Here is a 25,472-nt window from a genome sequence, read left to right on the forward strand (position 1 = left end):
CAGGGACAGCCTGCTCCTCCATGGGCCTTCCCTGGGCTACAGGGAGTTTCTACTCCATGCCTGGAGAGCCTCTTGAGCTGACCTGGGTGCTTGCTGGACCACTTGACTCCCATTTCTCATCCCTCTCTCCCAGCTGTTGTGCAGCCGTTTCTGTCTCTCTTATATCTGCTCTTCCAGAGCACATTCAGTGTCACTCATGGCTCAGCTCTGGCAGCAGTGGGTCCCTTTTGGAGCAGCTGGAGCTGCTCTGCTTTGGGGCAGTGCTGGGCTCTGCTCACACAGGCCCTCCTGCTACCAGAACCTCACCAGCATAAAACTAATGCTGAAGCAATGACAATTCCCGTTGAACAATGACATAAAACTTCTTCCTAGCATCTAGCTTTTGTAATTTTTTGTACTATTACAGAGAAATAAGTAGACAATTTCCTCATATAGGTATAGATGAATAAGATGGGTGTCAGCAACAGTAAACAGCATGCTTGTGTGTATTTTATTATAATCATACCACAGTAGCAGCCTGAAGAGATCTATGTTCAGTAAAGAAGTATTACAAAATTGAAAGATGCAAGAAAGCCATTTTAAATTCATCATGTTTTATCAATCAGATAAAAAAGAGTAAACAAGTACCAGACAAGAGAGTAAAATGAAAAGGTGAGAGGGAATAAAGCTTAGGAATCAGATTGTTGCCTAAAAGCAACTTTTTTATTGTTACAATTACCTCTGTGCCATGAGAACTTAGCAAAGAATCTGCATCAACAATTAACTGCCCTCCATTGCATGAAACATACCAGGAACTTCACACAGCACATAGTTTCTGAGTGTCTTTGTTGCCACTGCTACTGTCAGTGATCTGGTCCAATACAGTCCTTCTGCAACAAATAGACGCACAGGCTGATGGTGTCTAATCCACACACAGCCAATGCTTAGTGTAGGAGAGCAGCAAGCCACACCTGGGAAGAAGCAAGGGAACAGATACTACAACACACCTACAGTTTTGTTCTCTATGCTTTTCCTTTTACATGTCTCTAATTTACAAACTGGAACAGTAAAATTTAAGCCATTTTGCTAGTATTCACAAGGTGATCCTAACCTAGTAAAGCTCCCGAGCAATACCTCATTGCAGACATCAGCAGATCCTGCTGTGCTAGCAATACCAGCTTGATTAGTAAGGAAAAGTGGAGCCTGCAGAGGGCAAGCAGCTACTGCAGAGGCACTAGGAGCTGGCAAAGGCAGATAACCTACAGATTGCCATAAACATTCCATTTTTATTCCTTAACTGATGCAGAGACCAAGCCTTTTCTTGGGTTAAGGAAATAGAAGCTTTGTTTTTTAAAATTTATTATTTTTTTTAACAGCAAAATGCTTCCAGTGATACTGGAAATAATTGCTGCTGCTCCTTTTGATAGTTAGCCAAATACTGTTGTTGGCTGAGCTGACAGGAAATGAATATTGTAGCTTCTCCTCCTATTTGTGGTGTTGGGTGATATGCCTTATTGTGACAACACAGTATTTCTAAGATTATGAGTTACAGCAAAGTACAAAGAATGCATGAGTTCATGAATGTGGGATATCAAATTACATTAAGATAGAACCCAATAATTAACTGTAAGTTATAACCCATTCTGTTGCTGCGTATGGCCTGCTCAAAAACTGTTCATGAGAAAGGTATTAAAAATACATGTCAACATTCACTTCTTTCTTGTACTCACCTTATCATTTACCTAATTTCTGTTCACGTTGCCCCTATTATCTCTGGGGCTACAGGCTATTTATATGTAAAAAAAATTAACAATAGGTTATTTAGTGCTGCAACCAAGTGATTTCTGCTTTCTAATGTATTTGACAATATCCTCACGTAACCTAGTAAGGCAAAAGATACTATAAACACAAGATTATAGTACCATCACACCCTTGCAGGTAAGCTTAGGAAGTGTGGGATAGATGAGTGGAAAGCGAGGTGAACTGAGAACTGGCTGACTGAAGAGGTCAGAGGGTTGGGATCAGCTGCACAGCCTACTTTTGTTTAAAATCCTCTCCTATGCCTACTGTACCTATATTATATGAAAATATAACATTTAACCTCCGTCATTTAATTTTTTTAAAACATATTTTTCTAACTTGATAGAATCAAAGGTACACAAAATATTTAAAATGGTGTCTTATCTAGAACTGCAGTTTACAAAGAACAGCCTTCTTTCATTGCATTTAGTATTTTCCCCATACTTCAGCAGCAAATTTTTACGAGCACTTGATGAAAGCAGATGTCTAATGCAGGAAAATAAGTCATATGTAACAAGTCCAGGTCATACACCTTAAAAATTTATTTCAAATGTATTTCATACATTTATTTAGACTTGTCAGTGAAAAACATCACAAGTATCATGACTGGGGTGGTTATGCATCCTTAGAGTTTTATCTGCAAAGTCCAAAATCATTTAGAATAGAGATATCTATACTGAAATTGGGGATAAATGCTGTATTCCTGAACCTACAATGTACAAAAATTTATTTCAGAATTTTAACCACTCTAAGGTATAAACTATTATTCTTTGCCTTAAGTTTGCTTTTTTAAACATAATTTTTCCATCCCCTCTTACAGGATGTCATATCTACAGTGAAAGAGTATAAAGTTACTTAATATCTACATAATTTACACTGTTGGAAAGAAGGAAAAGCACAAGCAACTCTCCACAATCATATCAATGAAAAGAGATAAAGTCTTTGCTTTCCTACTCCGAGATGTTTCATATCCTATTACCAACAATGTACTTGGGATATCACCCAACCCAAAAGCACAGAAAAGATGCAAGGAACAAAGGCTTCTAAAAAGAAGTACTAAAAATCAATTTCTGTCCAAATTCGGCAACAGATCTCTTTCTCCTGTCACGTCTTCTTCAACACAGAACTGAACTGCTACTCCAGCAGGCCACAGCAGTTCTCCTGATTATTGAGCATACAATGGAAACATCAAATTAAGATATGGAAGCACAGGACATTTCTGCCATAGTAAAATCCAAAAAAAAAAAAAAAAAAAAAAGAATGAACAAAACCCCTCTCATTTATTTGAATTAATTTATCACATATCTGAGAAGGCCAACTGTGTTCTGGGCTGCAGCAGGGAGAGGGAAGTGATTTTCCCCCTCTACTCAGCTCTTGTGAGGCCCCATCTGCAGCACTGCATCCAGGCCTGGAGCCCCCAGTACAGGAAGGATGCGGAGCTCTTGGAGCGGGTCCTGAGGAGGGCCACTAAGATGATCAGAGGGCTGGAGCACCTCTGCTATGGGGAAAGGTTGAGGGAACTGGGCTTGCGTAACTTGGAGAAGAAAAGGTTGTGGGGAGACCTCACTGCGGCCTTCCAGTACTTGAAGGGAGCACATAAATAGGAGGGGGGAACAGCTTTATAAGGGTAGATAGTAATAGGACAACTGATAGGACAAGGGCGAATGGTTTTAAACTGAGACAGGGAAGGTTTAGGTTAGATATCAGGAGGAAGTTTTTCACACAGAGGGTGGTGATGCACTGGAATAGGTTGCCCAAGGAGGTTGTGGATGCCCCAGCCCTAGAGGCATTCAAGCAGGGGGACTGAAACTAAGACGATCATTCTGGCTGTTTACAACCCAGGCCATTCTATGATTCCATAATTCTATAATGATTACACTCGCAACAGAAACATAAGGAACCTCAAAAAACTGGTAAACCACACACTGGCCTTTTTAACTGACAAACTGAACAAGCTGATGGATGTACTTGAAAGGCTTAGAAGTTGATACCCCCGAAAAAGCTCAGGAGGCAAATCTGGAACCCCTGAAGGCAGGCAGAAATTGACAGTATGTGTCAATTTTGTGGATGAATATGAGACTTTCACAGTCCTGTGTATAGCAATTCTGGAATAAATTATGAAAAATAATGGTGAAAAATATCTCAAAATCCTAAGTAACTGATTTACTGAACTCATCTTCCCCAATAGCCTTAACTGCATGTAAGTGCTTAAGACACTGTGGTCTAAGCTGGAAGCATCTCAGAATCACAAGGTTGTTTGCTCACTCTTCCCTCCAAGAGGAATGGAGGAAGGTAAAAAAAAATAAAAGTGGAACTTGTGGGTTGAGATAAAAACTATTTACTCTGACAGAAGAGGAAGAGGAGAATAATAGCAATGATAATTTATAAAACAGGTGATGCACAAAGCCATTGCTCACTTGCTAGTTGATGCCCAGCTAGTCCCTGGCAGCCTCCAGTCCCCTCTCTGCATTTTTTCACATGATGTCATGTGTTATGGAATATCCCTTTAGGCAATCTGCCTAAAGCTGCCCTGGTTGCATCCTCTCCCAGCTCCAAGTAGAACATTGCTGTGATATAACTCTGTTTTTCACCCCAAGTCAAGACAAAGCATCATGCTAAATACTATGAAGGGAAAAGGAAAAAAAAAAAACAAACACAAAATCCTGTCCCAGCCGAAACCTGGACAGACACCCAAACTGGGCATTTCTGCTGCAGAGATCAACATAAGATAATAGATATCAAAGTTTGGTTGTGACTAAGTTAATGAATTGAGCAGCTGGAGCATCTTAAAGCAATTCTTGGTTGTTTGCATGTACAGAAAAGCAACGCTCTATTGCTTTATAATTGAACTTTTATCCTTTCAAATTATTCCTATTAAGCGCTGACACAGCTGAGACAGCTTTATAAAAAAATACCACTATTCTGTTAAATAGACATTATCTAAACATTCCTGGAAAACTGAAAGGTCTGGTGTTGAAGACACAGAAAGTGTTAAATTCTTTATCTTGGAGAAGATGAAAATCTTATGAAAGAAAACAAACCATTTTAGAGTTCTTTAATTAGTAAACAAATAGGAGCTGCTCCAAAAGTAAAGCCTTCTATTTCATTATGTTGGCCCATGATGCCAGACGTGAGTGTCAGTATCTCACTGAATTCCTCCTTGCTGAAAAAATGGTACTCATTGGCATTCATCAAAGCTTGGTCACTGATGGAGACCAAACAGTGCATGTGAGCACAAGGAGGTGGTGGGTGACGTGTCTCAGCAGTGGCAATAACAGATCATTTCCATCAGTGCGGACTGCTATGGGCACAGCATGCAAGTCTTGATCGTCGCTGGTGAAAACGAATAACCACTAATGGTGGTGACAGTTATGAAAAACAGAATTTTGTAACTGAGAATTTCCTCTATCGAACAGTGTTATTGTGCTCTTTGTATCTGTTACATTTTCCATAGAAATAAATAGGAGTTATTACTTCTGGAGTGATCTTCACATTTTAAAAGATATTTGATGAATGTTGAAATCTACATATTTCAAAAAAGTACTGGTTAAAGAGTATAAAAATACTTCAGAAATTTTCAATATTACAGGCAGAAACAAACTTAACATGCATAAAAACAAAGATGAAACAAATGATTTTTGCAAGTATACTGATCTACATTCTGCCTAAGGACTACATCAATGTATTTTTTTCCAGTCTCTTAAGTGCCAAGAAACATTTTTTTCATCACTCCTTTAACAAAAATTGAGATAACTATATCGAACACAGCTTCCTTGCTTCAAACTCTCTGCATGGAGTTCACTTGTTTTGAAGCAGAAATTATTAATCAGAACTACAACTCAATTTTGTTTTGCCCTAATTATTTTCCTCCTTACAAGAAAACTAGAAATAGAACGGATGCATCTAGACAGAAGGTAGACTTCTTGTATTTTTCAATTTCAGCTACTCAAAAATGGCTGGTAAAAAAAGTTTACGATGAACTGAGAGTCTGAACTTTTGCATAGAAGCCCAGGATAGCAAGAATGGTTCTAATTGAACTAAAGCTGCTGAAGGTTTTATTTTTAAAAAGCTCATGATTAACTCATTGAAACACTCCCCCTACTCCAATTTTTGTCTTCTTTTTAACAATTAGTACCATTCTTCGAATTGCAGCAAGTTGCAAGTGCTTTATAAACAACCATCTGCCTTATTGTATCTTTTCTGCTTTTCACTGTTTATCAATTTAAAAATGTAAAACACATTTATCAACACATTTATCAACAATGTAACAAATTCCCATCTGGGTTTACGAGATGCTCATCATTTCTTTCAAGAAGCACACTAACAATAATTATGAAACTATCTCTGAACCTTTCGAGTACTGTCATGTTACTGTGATGAACCAACCTACTGCCGCCAATTGCTGCCTACAAAGTAGAAGAGTTCACTGAAGCACATCTGACATAATGATTCCAGTAAGAAGTCTTCACAAACAGCAGATATTGAAAGCAGATTTAGCATATGCAAATGAATATACTGCACGCAATGAAGATTCAAAGATTCATATTTAAATTTTCTTAGGTATCATCAAGCCATCTTCAGTCCTTATTGAAGTGTCTGTCCATCTATTTCACTTACCAAAAAGCAATGCTGAAGATAAGCAGATGTTAAAAGCTGTAATCTTTCTGGATTTATAAGGGCCACATATATACGACATTTAGATTTTTTTATTTGTTATTGTTCTTGTCCATATTTGCACTTTCTTCCTGTTATGAAAAGTACTGATTTGAAAATTAGTGAAGAAGACTAAATACCTTTGAAGTACAAGCGCTTAAAGCTCAGGAACCACTGTTAGAGAAGAGCTCAATACTGTGTCTTAGCTGTTTTTTAATGTTATTCAGTTCTGTGTATTCTTCTGAGTCATATTTCTGTTTCACACCTAGCTGTCACAAATTTAAAGTTACCAAATTAGCAGTGAAAAAACTGAAACCAGTAAGACATGAATTCCTAAATAAATAAATTTATAGTTGACCTTGATGTCCAAAACATGAAAGATGTCATTTAAGCTCCTCTTCCACTTGGTCCATTCAAGAAGTGTCCACTCTACGTAGACTCTATTGTGCCTAGCAAGAAATGAGATCCCACTATAAATCACTTCAATGACTTTGCCCAATCTCTTTTGTTCAGGTGTTTTTGCCCAAATTGTGCAACTGCCAATATTTTTGTGACATGTATTCTACCAAAAATTTTGCTGAAGACCTCCTGCAATATTCACTCATAGACAGGACTGGATGTCCTGTGCAAACAAGCTGCACTAACAAACTGTTTCCAAAGGACCACCAAAAATGATTTTACCATTATCATAAATAAAGAAAGGGAAAATACTTTATTCCAATTTGATGTTTTTAGCCTGCTTTTGAAAAACAATTTAAAGTTAGGAAGAGTTTATAGTAGGGTCTCAGTGAGGATTTCTCCTAACCCAATGAAAATCCACCCTTACTTGATTGTTAAGACAACACATCGACAAAATTCAGTTCATACATGCTCAACAGACACCTGTTAAGTATTTGGCAAGTAATTTCTTCAAAGATAACCTCTTGAAAAGCTCTATTCAAGCAAGAACTCCATGAAAGCAAGTGTACCTGAACGAGCTTAGGTATGACAACACCATCAGTTTATTTTACTGCTCAGTAAGACAAATTTCTCCTACCACTGACTAAACTAATAGTAATTATGCAATAGTAAGTTAAAGCAGCAAACATAATTTTGCTGAAGCCACGATGTGCAGGATTTAATATACTAAAGTTTCACTAGTCAGATAAAATCTAGAATGTTTAGTGCTAAACTCTCATTGGAAATAAACTGAAACTAGATGTAAGGATTTCTACTAATCATCTGCAAATTTCATTTGGAACTTGATCCTGCAGCCCTTATTCACAAGAACAGACCTATTGAGTTTATTCACATGAGCTTCGGCTGCAAGATTGGACCTTAAGTACTATCAGGTGCACGTGCACCCTATCATCAGATTTTGGGTTATTCATGTAAGAAGCTACCCTTTCAAATGCAGACTACTTAATGCTTCCTTCTTCATTAATGTACATGTCCTCTTCTGCCACGCTATGCTTTCATTTGTGCTATGTAAATAGCTTCTTTCTCTCACTCATCCAAACAAATAATGCTCTTTGCAACCAAGGAGGAAATTAGCAGCAGGTGAAAGCTTGTTTTTTAAATTATGATGAGACCAAGCTGTTCTTTAACTTAACAGAGATCTGGATAAAACAAAATCCCATTTCACTTCTTAGCTATCTTAATTATGGATTATCATTGTCATAATTCCAAATACTTATTTTCCCCCCACACAAATACTAACCTTGATGATTAACATAGTTTATCATGAGCAGGACCAAGCATTATGCACAAACTTTAAAAAAGCTTATTTGATGGGATGTTTCCTTGAGAAATGTAAAATTATCTGTAGCTTATCATACACAAAATTCATAAGCAATTTTGTCTTAGGTGTTCTATTTGTTTGCTTTCTATATCAGCTTTACATAAATATAAGGTATTTTCTTGTACTAAGATGTGGTAAAGGTAATAAAATGAACACATTCATCTGCTATACACAGATACTGTCAGACAGACAACAATGATGAGAGACTGCATATAGTCCCTGAATAACATCACAGCAGAGATATGATATCCACATATCCAGAGATATGATATCATCCACATCAAAATCTTTGACATATAAGCCGCAAGTACAAGCAAATATCTCTTCATTAGTTATGACACTCACAAAAATATCTCAAATGTTAAACAGTCTTTAAGCAACCACCAAACTATAATTACCCAGTGCTAGACCTAACAGTTACACAGGGTGATAAGTAGGAACTGTCTCTTAATGCTAGGGATAACCTGATATCTGTATGATTGTGGAAGGAGAACATTCGCCTAATCTTTATCAAGTGAAATCTTGTTATCAACATAATCTGTGCGACTGGCAAAATGGAAGGTGACATCCCAGCAATAAATTCTAGTAGTATTTATTATTTCAGCTAATTCTGATGTCATGATCAAGCAGGAACTGACTGCTGGTGACTTTTGCAGCCATATTATTAATAAAAAGTGCAGAACAATGAATACAATTACCTGGTCAATGTACAATGTATGTCTTCTTGCACAAGTCTAATTCAGATAATAATCCAGAATTCAAATATCAATAACTCCTTCTCAAATTGAAAAAAGCAAAACAAAACAAAAACAACCTGACAACTCAACCTTGAACTGGAACAGTATGTGTGCAACAATTAAACTGTTGTCACAAAACTGTTTTCAATCCTACTTCAAACTTGCCATTTGGATTAATCGGCAGTTAGAAGCAGCTGCAGCACAACGTTCTGTGCACTTCTGTTGCCGTTTTAATTTTTAAAAAGCGAATGAAGAGGCCTCTCCACAAAATTCAATGCGGCAATAGCAAAGACTGAACCAGAATCAGAAAATTATGAACAGCTCGCTAAACTCTCTTTTAGAAGCACATATCAAGAGGCTGCAGAACAAATTGTGTGCCTGAAATAATAGATCAATGAATGAAGAATAAAGAGATCTAAGAAGTGGAGATGTTGACGAACCATTTTAATTTGTGAAGAATCAATTTCCATACAACCAGAATAATGGCAGAACATCACAGGCAGTGTATTCATGATTTTAACAGCAAAAAATCATGGATTACCAAATGGAAATTTATTAATGTTCCAAGAAAATGAGAATGATGCTGCAACACGAGGCCATGAGGCTATATCCACTCTTTAAATGAGTAATATGCAGTAAAAGGAGTCCACACTGTATATCTACAATAAAAAAAAAAAGCCTTGAGCAGAGTAAGTAAATAGTCTTAAAAATGAGAAAGCCAGCAAACAATGAGCAACCTAAGTGTGGGAACAACAGCCACATTGTTTATATAAAAATAGGAATAATATGAAAAACAAATATAAAGTATACATTCAATTCATTAAAAAATAATTTATTTTCAATAAATATAAGAATTGAATACACAGAATGTTTTGTCTGAAGTCTAGCTACTTTCTCTTCTCTTTTTATGTTCTTCCACATAAATATTCAGCCACAAGTACATGTGAGAGAATTCCTAAAGCCAGAGGATGGATGATGTTTCAAAGGAAAGCCCTAAGGTCACATTTTACTACACCACCTTATGAAGAATATGAGCTGCTCCTTCTTAAGCCACCACAGCTTGCTGAACATATCTTGCTTAGACTACAAAATGGTGAATCATAGGGTAATATACTTCAGTTCTATTCAACATCTGCATAACTGACGCACCAATCCATGGCATAAGAGAAGATTTTGTGCATGTAAACCAATGACAGACTTCTGCCCAACCATGGGTTTTGTCTGTCAGTATCCCCTGAATTCTTAGATAGCTATATAAACGCTCATTGTGCCAAAAAACAGATGATGAAGCATTTGAGCACTTCTGGCTTGTATGACGAACAAGCATCCAGCAATAGCAAAGAGAGATCTTTCAAAAACACTTCATAGAGCCACACGACTTACTATATATGATTATTTTGAACTGTTTACGTTTTCTTGGGTCTGGACTGAGGTTATCTTTTTCCTGTACAAAGAAACACTGTTCAAACCCAGTGAAATATCTGGAAAAGGTACGTTGTCTCCAGGGCAATTCTAGAGAGGCACAAATCACTGCAGCATGTTGGGACGAGGGTTATGCCTACCAAGCCTTGTTCTACACTATCAAGCACCTTAAAGGGAAAGAGGTCTTTGGATCTGATGACAGTACAACAGACCTTATGGTTACACTAACTCCTGCAGAAGACTCCGTGGTTGCTTCAACACCTGCAACAGGTCCTGCAATTCAATCAAAGAAAGAATCTTTGGCAGTATCAGTCATACACACACACACACACACACACACACACACACACAAAAGCTGTATAAGTCAGCTTCCTTAGTAAGGTCAGAAACTCCTGCTAGAACTAGGATAGAAGATGATGAGGATGAACCAGGGCCATCTCGAGGATGGGAGGAGGAGGAAGAGGAGTCAGAACTCAAAAACACCTGATCCCCAACTCTCAGTGAGCGCAAGATACACAAAAATTCTTCAGATATAACCCAGATGAGCATACTGTCAACTGGTTGCTCCAATGCCGGGATAACAAGTCCAATAGCCTGCACTTAGCGGGCAGTGAATCCAGGCAGCTGGGATCCCCTTTTAGGGAAGAGGGTACTGGCAAAGCAGTTGGAAAAGGGACATAAGCCTTCATCCTATGAAAGTTACTGTTTTCCGCCATGAAGGAAAGATATCCTTTCAAGGAAGATCTGGTACGTTTCCCAAGTAGACCACGTAGAGAAACACATCCAGTACCTGAGGGGATTACTTGTGCTGGAGGTGATGTATAACATTGACGTGGATGAAGATCATTTATTGCAAAATGACAACAGGTGCCCATGATCTATATTGCAAAAATTTGTATAAAATGTAGTATCACTGTATGCCAGAGCACTCACAGCAGTGGACTTAAAAGATAATGAAAAACTAACAGTGATTGAAGTAGCTAGCCTACTTCATCAATACAAAGATTTCTCTTTCTCCCTGTGGACCTGTGTCTCAGCTGTGAAGACACTGGGAAGTTCCAGCAATTCAAAGACAATACGTCTTACTCCCTACCTGCTATAGCCCAGTATCGACTACTAGAAGGAAGTACTCCTCTGCCCTAAGGAGGGGACATACTGGGTACACGCTGCGAGGCACCCTGCAGTTTACCTGCATGGCTATGGAGAAGGTCTGAGAAAGTGGGATGGAAAAATCACCTCACAGATATGAGACTTGCAAGGAAGAACAATTGAGAAAGGGGATTCTTTCCAGGGAAATGGCTGCTCCAACTTTCAGTGGGCAGTCTCCAGGACAGAGAAGATGGTCTGACCCTATATCTGAGGTTGGAAGTGAGCCTTTTAGTTTGCATTTGTGACAAGTTTGTGACGAATAAAATAAACAGGACTAGAGGGGTCTTGCCTCCAGCCAGGTAGAGGGACTATCAGGTTTAGTGTGGATTTGAACATCAGAACCACAGGAGTATGAGATTTTAGTGGACACTGGTGTGCTGCATACTCATTGCTACCACAGTAGTGCACAGGCAGAAATATCACACCAACCAATCTAATTCCCCTCCACAAGCTGATTCATCAATTGGAAAGCCAAGGATTAATTGGCAAGACTCATTTATCCTTTAACAATCCCATTAAGCCAGCACAAAAGACCACTGGAGAGCAGAGGATAACAGTGTACTACTGTGGCTTGAATGAAGTCACACCACTACAGAGCGCTGCTGTGCCAGACATGCTAGAGCTTCGATACAAACTGGAGTCAAAGACAGTCAAATTGTAATTCACAAATGGTATCAGGCAGTGCAGACCACAGTTTGCTTTTTCTTGGAGGGTTATTGAGTACACCTGGAATTGAATATCTTAGGGACGGAAACACAGTCCCACCAATTGCAGTGGGCTGATTCAGACAGTATACTGCTGAATGTCATCAATACGCTGATGACATCAATATACCGTGGAGCAACATAGCAGAGGAACCTCAACCCTTCTTCATAGAAAAGGCACTCCAGCCCACTGATCGCCTTAGTGGCCCTCCTCTGGACCTGTTCTAAGAGCTCCATGTCTTTCTCGTACTGGGGGCTGCAGGCCTGGTTGCAGTACTGCAGATGGGGCCTCACAAGAGCCGAGCAGAGGGGGACAATCACCTCCCTCTCCTTGCTGGCTACTCCTCTTTTAACACAGTCCAGAACACAGCTGGCTTTCCAGGCTGCAAGCGCACACTGCTGGCTCATGCTCAGCTTCTTGTCTACTAGGACCTCCAAGTCCTTCTCTGCCTTCTCTGTCCCTCTGGATGGCTTCCCTTCTCTCCACTTATCCACTGCACCACTGAGCTTGGTGGCATCTGCAAACTTGCTGAGGGTGCACTTGATGACATCGTCTGTGTCACTGATGATGTTGAAGAGCACTGGTCCCAAGACTGAGCTCTGAGGGCCTCCACTCTGATACGGAACCATTAATCACAACCCTTTGGCTGTGACGACCCAATCAGTGCTTAATCCACCGAACAGGTCATCCTTCAAATCCACACCTCTCCAATTTACAGAGAAGGATGTGGTGAGGGACCATGTCAAAGGCCTTGCAGAAATCCTGGAAGATGACATCTGTTACCCCTCCCCCATCCATGATGCTGTCACTCCATCATAGAAGGCCATCAGACTGGTCAGGCATGATCTGCCCTTGGTGAAACTGTGCTGGCCATCTCAGATCATCTCTTTGTCTTGTATGTGCCTTAATATAGCTTCTAGGAGGATATGCCCCACAGTCTTCCCAGGCACTGAGGTGAGGCTCACCGGCCTGTAGTTCCCCAGGTCTTCCTTTCTCCCTTTCTTAAAAATGGGAGTATGGTTTCCCTTCTTCCAGTCATCCAGGACTTTATGGGACAGCCATGATTTTTCAATTATGATGGAGAGCAATGACATCAGCCATCTCTCTCAGAACTCTAGGACTTACTTACATACATTCAATTTCATGAGGAGGTCTTGGACACGTTCTACTGTTGCAGTGGGACAGAATCCACTCCCCACACCCTGACCTAGAGGCTCAGGGTCCTGGCAGATATGGGAAGCCTGACCACCCAAGAAGACTGAGATAAAGCAGTCACTGAGTACCTCAGCTTTTTCTACATCTGAGGAAGCCAGCTCCCCATTACCTTTCATCAGAGGGGGAACATTCTCCTTGGCCAATCTCCTGCCTATATATCTGTAGAACCCCTTCGTGTTATCTCTCACATCCCTCGCCAAGTTCAGCTCCATCTGTGCCTTGGCTTTCCTAATCCTATCTCTATACACACAGACAACAGCCCTGTACTCCTCCCAGACTACACAGCCCTGCTACCACTTCCTGTATACTTTCCTCTTTTCCTTGCAAGTCCTAGCACAGCCTTTTCAAAGATAGTTCATGAAGTAGGTTTTGGGCCAGCCGGGGCAGGACAAGATGTAAAAAACATTGTTTACATCTGGCAAGAATAGCCCCAGTTGACGCCTACGACAGAAAGCAGGAGTAGAGAGTCAAGGTTGACTCCTACGGTTTTTTGAACTGGGGATACAGAGGAACTTCCAGAGAATGGTAAGCAACATGCCTTGTTCAATTCAGGTTCCTGTCATATTGCAGGAAAGTGTCAGAGCTGGAAGGCTGCTGCATGGAGCCCTACATGAGAAGATGAAACTGGGCACTGTGGCCTGAATTAAGCAAGGTGTTATTCCATACCACAGAACATCACATGGAAGGCCACAATTGTTAACTGTTTCCACTTCTCTCCATCATTCCACTTGGAGGGAAAGCGAGCGAACAGATGTATGGTGCTCAGATGCATGCCAAGCAAAACCTTAACTCTTCAGTAACTAAGGAAGTGTGGAAGACAAAAAATCTAATACATTCAGCAATACATGAGTTTAATCCTTACTAAAACTGTTACACTAATGAAAGCAGATAAGTCATAAGGCACAGGAAGATTATGAATGACATGCCATGTTTCCATGGCAACATTACACAGCCCTTCTTAGAAAAATACTCAATTTTGGTGGTTTCGGGTGCAAAACTGCACACCCCCTTCCCTTAGGCTTCAATGTAAGTAGCAATGCTAGCTTTAGAGGACAGCTGAAACTGTTCTTTCCATTGGGCTTAGAGGCTATGACTGTTCAACACACTGTTTTGCACTGTCTGAGAACTGACAATTTCATCTGTTCTTCTCAAACTGGTATTAAAACTCCTAAAACATTACCAAATGGATTGGTAGAAACAGGAGTCATTTTCACACTGAAGAGTAACTGTATATGCTCTGTTGTTTTTATATCTAGTACACCCACACCACCTCTACAGAAAGCCCAAGGAAATACTAGTAGCATCAAAATATCTAGTAAATAGCCACATATTTTGTTAATTAATCAAGCTTCAACACTCTACTTCATCTAGAGGCTTTCAGTATCTCCTAGAAATGAGTGAAGACCAACCAATTCATCCTTAGCTAGAAATGACAGTGCACCAGTTTTGCACCCACTGGTTCACCTGAAGGAGAAGAAAGATAAATAACAGCATAACATAATATTTTCTGATTTGCTTAATCACACCGATGTTCTAGATTGAACACACACTGAAGTCAAATTGTACTCTAACTTGCATCTTAAGCCACACAGTAAAAGCGAATATTACCGTTGCATTAGCAGGCAACTAATTCTGAAATAGCTTTTGTTAAATGACTGCATCCTCACTAGATATTTCTTAAAATATTATAATTAAAAGCATCATTCTATAGAGAAAAACAATAAAAACAAAGTACACTAATACTTATATGCATACATGCAGATACACTGCATTTTACATACATATGCAGTTTACATACCTCTCCAAGAGCTTCATAGCGCTTCTGGTTCCATCTATGCAAATCTTCACGATAGTTAAATACAAATGGCTCCCCAGTTTTTGCATGTCTTAACTGCCCTTCTGAAAAAGAAACAATATCACTACATTTTAGAGTACTTCTTCACTAAAAATAAAATACACTACACTGCTGACAATTTCAGAAGTCTCATATTTAAAAATCTGGATATTATGAATTCCTTCTGGTTTTTTTTGGTATGTCTGAGGAAGCCAGCTCCCCATTACCTTTCATCAGAGGGGGAACACCTTCCTTGTCCAGTCTCCTCCTGCCTATGTATTTGTAGAATCTAATCCAAAGGTATATAGTATTGTTTATTTAGCTAAATACAAGTGATGACAGTGAAATTACATGCAGGTATCAAGTGTCACAGTGTTTCGTAAGAAATATTAAGACTCAAGCTGCTATGGATGAGGAGTGAAATATAAACATTTACAGATCAAATACTGGTCAGCTACATCAGCTAGGTGATTAAATTGTAGCTACAAACTGCCTACCTCAAAACCAGCCATGTTTTCGAAAGAAGTGTGAGAACAAATTGGACTAATGACTGGAAAGGAACACTTATTTTCAAAATTAACATATCACTGAACCACAACATTGTCGGAGTTTAAAGGGACCCTAATGATCATGGGGACCAAACCCCCTGCAAAGCAAGCCCCTACAGCAGGCTGCACAAGTAGGTGCCCAGGTGGATCTTCAGTATCTCCAGAGACAGAGAATCCACAATCTCCCTGGGCAGCCTGTTCCAGTGCTCCATCACCCTCACTGCGAAGAAGTTCCTTTGCATACTGGTGTGGAACTTCCTGTGCTAAAGTATGTGGCCATAAAACATTTCTGTTAATCTGAAAAAAACTCAAAAAACAAAAAAAACCACCCTTGTCCACATTTAAGGTAAGGATCTGTATTCCTGACACAGTATCAACAAGTAGGAAATCTTCGTTAGAATACACTGAAATCATAACACTAGAACAAAGCAGAATCCTCAACCACAGCAAAACCACTTCGAAATTGTACATTCCAGTGTAACTTTCTGCAATTGTCCTTCTTTATAGAAAAAATTCAGTAGCACATCTGACCACAAATAAAGAGTTTGACTGGGTTGAAATAACAGGAATAAAATGGCAGCCAATCAGGAAACAAGTTGCAGAAATGTTATCTTACAATCAGTATTTCAGCTGATTAGAAAAAACCTCAAGTTATCTCAGAGCATCATAAAATTGCAGAGAATCAGAGAAATGTTTTTTTTTTTTTTTTAAAAAAAAAGCAAGTATATCCTAGAAAGCTGAAATGTCTACGCAACGAAAATAAGATTTAACAACTAAATGTTTTTAAACTGCTAAATCAATTCATACATTTTCAAAACTTTTGAATGTTGATTCCTGGTGTTTTAAATGATATATTTAAGGGCTAATACCTCTTAAGATTTCTGCCTATAAGTCTGTTTATTTGGCATTTTTTTCAAATCTGTCTTACCTGATCTCCAGTTCATTTTCCATGCACTAGTCTCCAAGGAAATATTTCTACCCAATGTCACATCCCTGTCTTGGGTATTCATATTTTTATTTTTATATATTATATAAAATATTACATTTTATATATACATATAAAATATTTTTATATTTTCATTGTGACTCATCGCTCAGCTGTTCATTTTCAGCTTGTTACTTTTCAATTATACTGTTCAATTCTAAATGAAATAGTGCTCTCCATAAGTAAGCTGGAATATCTATTTATTTATTTATTTATTTGTCTTTCTGGTACTCTTGTCCTCTCAAGATCCTCTCAATCTCATAAACATCATCTCTATTTTTCCCATCACAAAAAAAAAAAACATGTTTATAATTAAAAAGTATAAGACCAAACATGTTTATCACTTGTATAAAAGCAAAAGAGAGATCTTTTTCACCATACTGACCAGCAGTGTACATAACAGTGTCTGCTACATTCTCTGGAAATCACTCATCCTGTAAAGTTAGTGATGGAATATTCAGTAACATTATTTTAGAACATCATTCACCAAAATTCAAATTTCAGCTCTTTTTATCAACCATATATGAACCATTAACTCTGAAGTCAGTAAGGAAGACAGTAGACACTGTGCAGATCTAAAAATAAGGAGCTGAAAAGTGACAGAGCTGAACCCCTCCCATCAAAGACAGAGCATCACTTTCATGACACTTTTAGTCTCTAAGTACCTTCCTGTGAAAGCCATCAGGGTATTAAAAAGCTAAGTGTTGCATAAATGACTATCATTTAAAGGAAAGCTCTTTCTTCCTTTAAAAGTGGAAGATGTAAGACAGGCAGATTTAGAAACTAAAGTTCCTCTGTTCACAGAACAGACACTGCAAAGAAGTAGAATTGTAAATGTCCCCATTTGTCCTACAGGTTTCAAACAATCTTGAAAGAGCCCTCTTCCTGAAGTCTGGTATTACTTTAGCTCAGTGGCTTATCTCTCAGCTGGATTTTAAAATGTATGCACTGGAAATCATAAATATTACTGCTCATTTAACATATACATTCAGCTAGCTAATCTGACTTTCAGTCACAGAAATTATCTGTAATGTAATAATCTATTAAAAAATATAACCTACAGAAGAGCCAGCCTATCACACTGCTCATTTGCCAGTCACTATAAATATATGTGTTGTACAGTATTGTAGAAATTGAAAGATTTGATGGTAGTTTCATGAAATAAAAAAATATATATATTACTTAGGTAGATTTACAAGGCTGTTATCCTACAGCTTAAAATTTTACTCTTAAAAGAAAACTGTAGAGTTCTAGTAATGATTTATAATGTATAATTAAACTGCTGATAACCTCTCAACATAATTTTAAGGATAGCATATATGACTTACTTTCATTAAAAGTGTACTCAAATCCTTCCAGAGTATCAGGAAATTCAAGTGGTGGCTCATCTTTTTTCATCAGTTCATCCAAGTCTATTCTAGACAATAAATCTAAAAAAGGAAAACAAAAATTACATTATACATGCTATGTCTTCTTTATTTAGTTATAATCGCTGAAAAAATCAGTTTATTAAGATTACCAGTTCTTAAAGACAGAAGGACAACCTACACAATAGTAAACATATAACTTAATTATTGGAAATTTTCCTCCAGCTTCAATACCTCTGCCTCCTCTACAGCAAATTTATTTATTTATTTACCTGTCTATCTCTAATGTTGAGCAGAAAATGTCCAGAAACAGACACCATCAAAGACACAACGATTTGTTTCAATGATTTGTTACACTTAATGTTAGAAATCTGTCTCTGGTTTCTAGTATGCATCACATTTTTACCATTAATTCATCCAGTTTCAGTATCATGACATTGATACATTCCCTGCTTGAAGAGCTCATATTATCAAATGCACGCTGTCTCACAGCCATCTACAAGCTGCAATTATAACACTTGTTACCCCTCCTTTTCATTCCCCAACAGGCTGTGCAGTCTGAATCCTTCTCTTGACCACGATCCTTTAATAATTCCCAAGGCAAAGAAAATAATCATCAATTTAATAGCAAGCCATGATATGTACATTCCTTTCAGATTCCTTGTTTTCTAAGATGATGTATCCTGATACAGCCTGTATTCATTAATAAAAGAACACTAAAATAAAGCCAACCTGCATACTTCAAGTCTATATTTAAGGATTTAGAATTAACCAGCAGCAAGAATACAGGAACATCTTTTGCTTACTTCTAAGATATGAATGCATAAAAATAGTGGTGTACTATCATCTCCTCACTGCTCATCATGTACACAAATATTATCCTTTTAACATACTTTCTGATCATTAAAATACGATGATTAATAAAATATCAGCACAAAATAATTGAGCAAGGTTTCACTGAAAAGTATTTCCCTACTTTTCCATACATGATTTTGAAAACCATGTAAATATTCAGTTCAGACGTGCTACACTGATTTTGTACTATTATGAATATAATTTCAAATATTATCAGTGAAATGCCTTAAAAATTCTAAGTACATTTATTTATTACCTTTACCATCTAAATTCGTATCTCAAAGAAAATACAACTGTTTTGAAAGGCTCATTTCTTTAAACTTGCTTTGTTTGACATTAACCACCCTTATATCTCTTAATAACTCCAAATAATTATTTAAGTAGGCTCTGTATGACTATTTTTTTATTAGTCTTGCAGCCAGTAACGATCTTGTAAGTCACCCCCATTATCTAAGCCTAGCATTGACACACAGGGCAAGGGATGTGTCCCCCTCTGCTCTGCTCTTATGAGATTCTATCTGCAGTACTGAGTCCAGGCCTAGGGCCTCTAGCACAAGAATAATGTAAAGGTATTAAGAGTGGGTCCAAAGGAGGGCCACAAGGATGATCAGAGGGCTGGACCACCTCTCCTATAATGATAGGTTAAGGAAGTTGGGTTTGTTCAGCCTGGAGAAAGCTCCAGGGAGAACTCACTGTGGCCTTCAGTACTGAAGGTGAGCTTATAAGCAGGAGGAGGAATAACTTTTAGTGAGATCTGACTGTGACAGGACAAGGAAGAATAGCTATAAAATGAAAGTCGGGAGATTTAAATTAAACATTAGAAGAATTTTCACTCAGAAGGTGGTGAGGCTCTGGCACAGCTGCCCAGAGAAGCTGTGGTGCCCCATCTCTGGAGGCACTGAAGGCCAGGTTGGATGGGGCCCTGGGCAGCTGAGCTGCTGGGGGGCAGCCCTGCCCACGGCACAGGTGCTGGAACTGGGGGGGCTTCAATGTCCCTTTCAACTCAAGCCATTCTATGATTCTATGAAAACTGCCTTCAACTGTCCTGAATTCTAAGTGAACAAACCCAGGAACTGTCTTCAGCTGATCTGACATTCATTCCAGCCTCCATACAACTGTTTCCAACTCCGCCCTCCCTAAGTTATTTCACTGGGTAAAGCTGGAGAATCCTTGTAACTCTAAAATCTCTCAAACTCATATTGTGGTGCCTAAGCATCACTGTGGTATCTAAATAGCTATACAGTAATTGGAGGTTGTCTAGGAGATTTCTAAATGCGGCTTTTAAAAACCACAGCTCACTTTTTCAGCAAATCTGTTTCATCAAATTTAACATGGGACAGGAAGTCCTCGACATTCCATTTACATAATTAATCTTCAGCTTGTTCTTCTGGCTTGTCCTTTGAAAGTTCTTAGCAAGTCTCTGGTTCTCAACCAAACAACAAAATGATAAAGAAGAAAAAAACCAGTAACTTAGTCGAATAGTTGTTTTTTTTTTGTTTGTTTTTTTGTTTTTTTGCTACAGGGCACAAAAAGCACTCCCTTTCTTCCTCTGTATTTTCACAGTGTGAAGATAACCAAAATAGTCAGTAGCACTTTATCTGTTCTTAGGGAAGAGACTCCAGACACACCTGTACAATTTAAACGCACCAGAATTTTCATGTCTTCTTGATTGGAAACATGTTTACAAAGTGTCAGTTACCATATGTAAAGAACTCACCTCTTGAGTACCAAAACCAGTGTACTATAGGTTGCTCTGAAAAGTAATGCCTCCTATTTATTTCCATAGACACTACAATAGATACAAAGAGCACAATAACATTATTTGATAAGACCAAATTCTCAGCTACAAAGCATGTTTTTCAACATAGTCATCACCAGCAACTATGCATTTTTGCCAGTAATAGACAAGAGCCTGCAAGCCCCACTCAAAAATCTATTCCAGTGAAGTTGACTCACTGTTTCACAGATGATACAATGGCATCACTGACAGGAAAATGTTGCCCATGCAGTCCATCTTTCAATGCCCCAAACAGTTGGAAGTCAGAAGGTGCCTATTTGTCCTATACAGTAGGTGTGGTGGGTCAGTCCAGCCAAAATTGATGATGTGCTCTACAGTCTTCAAACTGGTACAGGGCCTTACATGGTCATATTGGAAGAGAACGGTTGTCTTCTTCTCCAGTATGATTCTGGAAGTTCAAGCCTTTATTTTAGTATTGCATCTTGACACTGGTAATGATGTGTTCCAGGAACCTGTCACTTTCAGTCTCATGTGGATTCCTTCATCCCCAGGCTGGATATGGCTCTGATCAGACTGGTCTAGTGGCTGGACACTCTGCAGCAGGGGGATTGAAACTAGATGATTCTGGAGGTCCTTTTCAACCCAGGCCATTCTATGATCCTATGATCTGGGTTCAATAGGTACTGACAAACTTTGTCCTTTCTGTTCTTGCGTGAGCATTCTTAGGATGCACATTGTGCAAACTTTGCAATATTCCATTGTTTACAATGAACTGCAGCCAATACTCAGCTCTGTACAAAGTTCCTTGCTTATAGTCCACTGACTTGTGCAGATGAGCTATCAAGCTTCATTTCACAGTGTGGCAGTTGTGTGTGGCCAACAGAAACACTGCTCATCTTTCCTGTCATTGTTCTGCTGCTGAAACACACAATCCAGCACCTCACTGTGCTCACATCCACAACCTGGACTCCATCAGCATTCAGCAAATGTTAATGAATGCCAGTGAGTGCCATTTTTTCAGCATGGAGCAATGCAGTGACACTCCTTTGCTCCATAAGCCCTTCAAAGCCAGACACCATTTTACTATACTGCCCGTCTGCTGCCATCTGTCACATGGCAACAACATGTAAAGCAATATCAATAGGAAGGTTCAATCACTACTATCATACCACCAACATTCACCTCTGACATCACGGTCAACATAACAAACTAGGAGGCATTACTTTCAGAGCAGCCCTTGTAAATGACGTACATGAAGCGTATCTTCAGTATTTAAAGCAGCTCTTCATTTACATCTACAATCCGAGCCTCACAGGAAGACTTCAATTGGCCAGTGGTCCAAACACTGAACCACTCACCTTCCTGTGTCATTTTTCCTCTCACAACTAGCTATAAGTGTGCTAGCAAACTCTTAGATTCTTTCAAGATCTGATCAATAGTTCTTTCACTCTCAAATTCAATTACAGTCTGGTTCAACAGAGCTCAGATTTGAGTGATTTTCAGGGGTCCTTCTTTCTACAGCTTAGTAGGAGTTCACCAGGTCACATGAAGAAAATCACACCTCCCACTAAGTTTAAATTTCTAATTATTAGTCATTTCTTAAGGCACTTAAGGGGAAAAGCTTTAAACTAAAAGAGATGGGATTTATGTTAGATGTTAGGAGGCATTTTTTTTACTCAAAAGGTGGTGTGGCACTGGCTGCCCAGAGAAACTGTAGATGCCCCATCCTTGGAGATGTTCCACACCTAGCTGGATGGGATCCTGGGCAGCCAGATAAAGCAGCTGTCACTCCTGCCCACAGCAGGGAGTTGGAACTAGATTATCCTTAACGTCTCCTCCAATCTAAGCCATTCCCTGACTCTCTGATTCTGGTGTAATAATCCTTAATAGACAATCAAATTAATGTCAAGTTTAAAATTGAGGTTTTACTTTTCCAAACATTAAGTAAAATTTCCTGAGCATACGTTCAACAAAATTAGTACAGATTTGAATAAGTAACACACAGGTTGTCACCAAGCCTTTCTCAAATACACAATTCTAAATTAAGAAACACTATTTTCTATCACTGTATAACAGAAGACATATTTCTAATAACATATCTGTGCAAGTCCACTCTCTAAAAAGTCACCTATTGCATTTATTCTTCCTCTTATGAAATCTACTACATAAATCACTTAGATTGTGTGATTTTTGTTCCTGAACATAAAATACAAAGAAAATTCTTTAAAATCAGTACAGATATAAATGTCCTGAAAATGGTTTCCCTGCTAACATACCACAGTTAAAGGGATTTTTAAAAGCTGTAATACGGATAGTTAATTCTAAAACATAAGTGGCACAAAAATTAAATTATACCTTCCAGAAAATAAGATCACAAAAGTACCAAAGGATAATTATGAAAATTATAAAATTAATGGATTTCTTACTCTGCTACTGCTTACCACAGACCATTATTTTTAAATCATCTTATAAAACTACTGAAAATGGACGTTACACACACAGTCTAATCGTCTCGTCCAGTACTGCAATTCCGAGATTCTAACCCACAGCAAGATCAAAGTACTTTCCATTCCTTAATATTAATAACTGTTTCTGAAAATTCTGTATACGTGAAAAGAAGGCAAAAGTATTCATACCCTTTAATGCAGTAGTCTTTTCTTTTTCATCAGGGACTCCTTGCTGGAGTTGAGCCATCATTACCCAAGCTGTCAGCAGATTTAAAATACTAAAATATAAGTGCATCTATCTTCAAATGACAATCTGAAAACCAACAAGTTAAACATTAACAAATTTGACTTTAAGGGATCTTATTTCTTAACACATATATAAACAGAACTGCACATAAAACAGGACTCGTTTCAAAAACAAAGCTTCCCTGAGTATAAGAACCAGCATACGAAGTAAAATTTAAATAGACTTTTTCCTCTTCTTCAAAATGTATACTGGACAAAGTAGAGTGTCATCACACTATCGCAGATTTAGAAGTTTCACAATGTAGTGTAACACAAACTCCTCAATCACATGGGGTCAAAGATTCAAATTCACAAGAATAAATACCAACTTCGCCCTAATACTGAAGGGACGTTGATTTATTCAACAATCATTTACTGCAAATTTAAAACAAGATCAGTAAATGCTTTTTGGAGAAGCACAACACTTGAAAGGCCACAGTAGAAAATACAAACAAAACCAAACATAATTAACAGAACTTCCAAAATCTCTGCAGATTTTTCTACTTCAATTACTTAGATTTAATTATTCGTGCTGTATTTTACAGCTTTCAGTTTTTACTAAAATTATAATAAAGAGTATATAGCTCAAAACCATTATTTCCACTGAAATTTATCCAGTAAATGTCCAGGTACAGACTAGGTGTCAGTATCCATACAAAATGGGCGTCTAAATTTTTTCCTAATGCACAGAAGGCAACCCAGACATTCAAATCTGCAATCCCTTTCATCTTGAATCTGACACCAAGGGAGCAAACTACCAAATCACAACCATTGCTTCTCCCTTTTCAATAAAAAGACTTCTATGCATTGAGTTCTTTTTTCCTTCATCCTTTTAGTTGTTTCATCTGTCAGTCCTGAACAATTTGTTTAACTCTTTTCCACAATCTGTACTTCATCATGGGCGAACCTGCATGAACTGCATCCCTGCAGCAACCTGCAACTTTCAAACAAAAAGCAATACGATTTAACCACTGTTCTAATGACTCCCTGAGAGTTGCAACCATAAAGAATTCCAAAACGTTTTTTAAGTAGTTCATTGTAAGAATAGCAGAGAAAAACAAAAAGAAAACAACAACAACAACAAAAACTTGGTAAGGACAGAGTAGCAGAGGATGAAAGTGTCTTTTCTTCACAGAAGTTATTACATTAAATTAGAGAAATATTACCCAAAACATTTTCTTGTAGATTAAGGAATAAAATAACATAAGAAGCTGATAATTATTAACTAAGGAGATTTTTTTTTAAGTTGCTGTTCAAGACAGTTTAACAATCTATTCTAAAAGTTTGGCCGAGGTTAGACTTTGATGCCTTGCTTGGTGGTTCCAACAAAGCTGCTGTGAAATGAGAATGCACTGTCCAAGTCTCTTATAAGGAAACTTCTACTTCGACTATGCACTTTAAAAACAATAAAATAAAATGGTACAACTCTACACGATTAAGTTAAAATGGCCATCTTGTAGGTAACACTTTATCATGCTAGCAGTGACAACACAAGTAATGAATAAAAAGGACAGGAAAGCCACAGCTTTTTTTTTTTTCTATTTTCTGACATATAACATATTCAATATAAATATTAAAATGGCTCGACATTGATTAGCATGCATGGATTTTTTGAACTATGTTTCTCAGATGCTTCCAAGTAGTTCACTGACAAGATGATCATATAGAATATCTTGCCCATCATCAGTCTGTATATTTGCAGCATAAAAACATATACATTCCAGTTAATCACATCAGAGAACAAATGAAATCATTCCAATTACATTTACTGAAATTGCCAGAAAGTGACAGTGACACTGATTTCTGATAAGTCAGGTGAAAGTTATCCTTCAGTAGTCCTCCTTATAGGACATCTGAAAATTCATAATTGAATATAGTTCAGTTAACGCAGCCACAAGTCACAAACAAGTGTTTAAAAACATGTTATTCACCAGCTTAAGTAATACAGAATTTATCCACACAGATTCACCTTC

The 25,472-nt window shown here is 38.1% G+C and overlaps 1 protein-coding gene across 9 annotated transcripts in view; it reads right to left on the minus strand.

Moving 5' to 3' along the window:
* FAM172A (family with sequence similarity 172 member A) overlaps positions 1-25,472 on the minus strand; it is a 254,889-nt gene that overhangs the window by 211,080 nt on the left and 18,337 nt on the right. For all 9 annotated transcript variants that reach the window (XM_042823124.1, XM_042823128.1, XM_042823129.1 and 6 more), the window contains 3 exons: positions 23,404-23,527; positions 18,136-18,237; positions 15,239-15,339 (listed from right to left, as the gene is read on the minus strand). In XM_042823124.1, coding sequence (XP_042679058.1) covers positions 15,239-15,339; positions 18,136-18,237; positions 23,404-23,509 — 309 coding nt within the window. In that variant the 5' untranslated portion in view covers positions 23,510-23,527. The remainder of the gene's footprint in view (positions 1-15,238; positions 15,340-18,135; positions 18,238-23,403; positions 23,528-25,472) is intronic.

Source organism: Centrocercus urophasianus, unplaced genomic scaffold (genome assembly GCF_019232065.1).
Source record: "Centrocercus urophasianus isolate 14NV4802_14NV808 unplaced genomic scaffold, USGS_Curo_1.0 seq_21, whole genome shotgun sequence".
NCBI classification, from domain to species: Eukaryota; Metazoa; Chordata; class Aves; order Galliformes; family Phasianidae; genus Centrocercus; species Centrocercus urophasianus.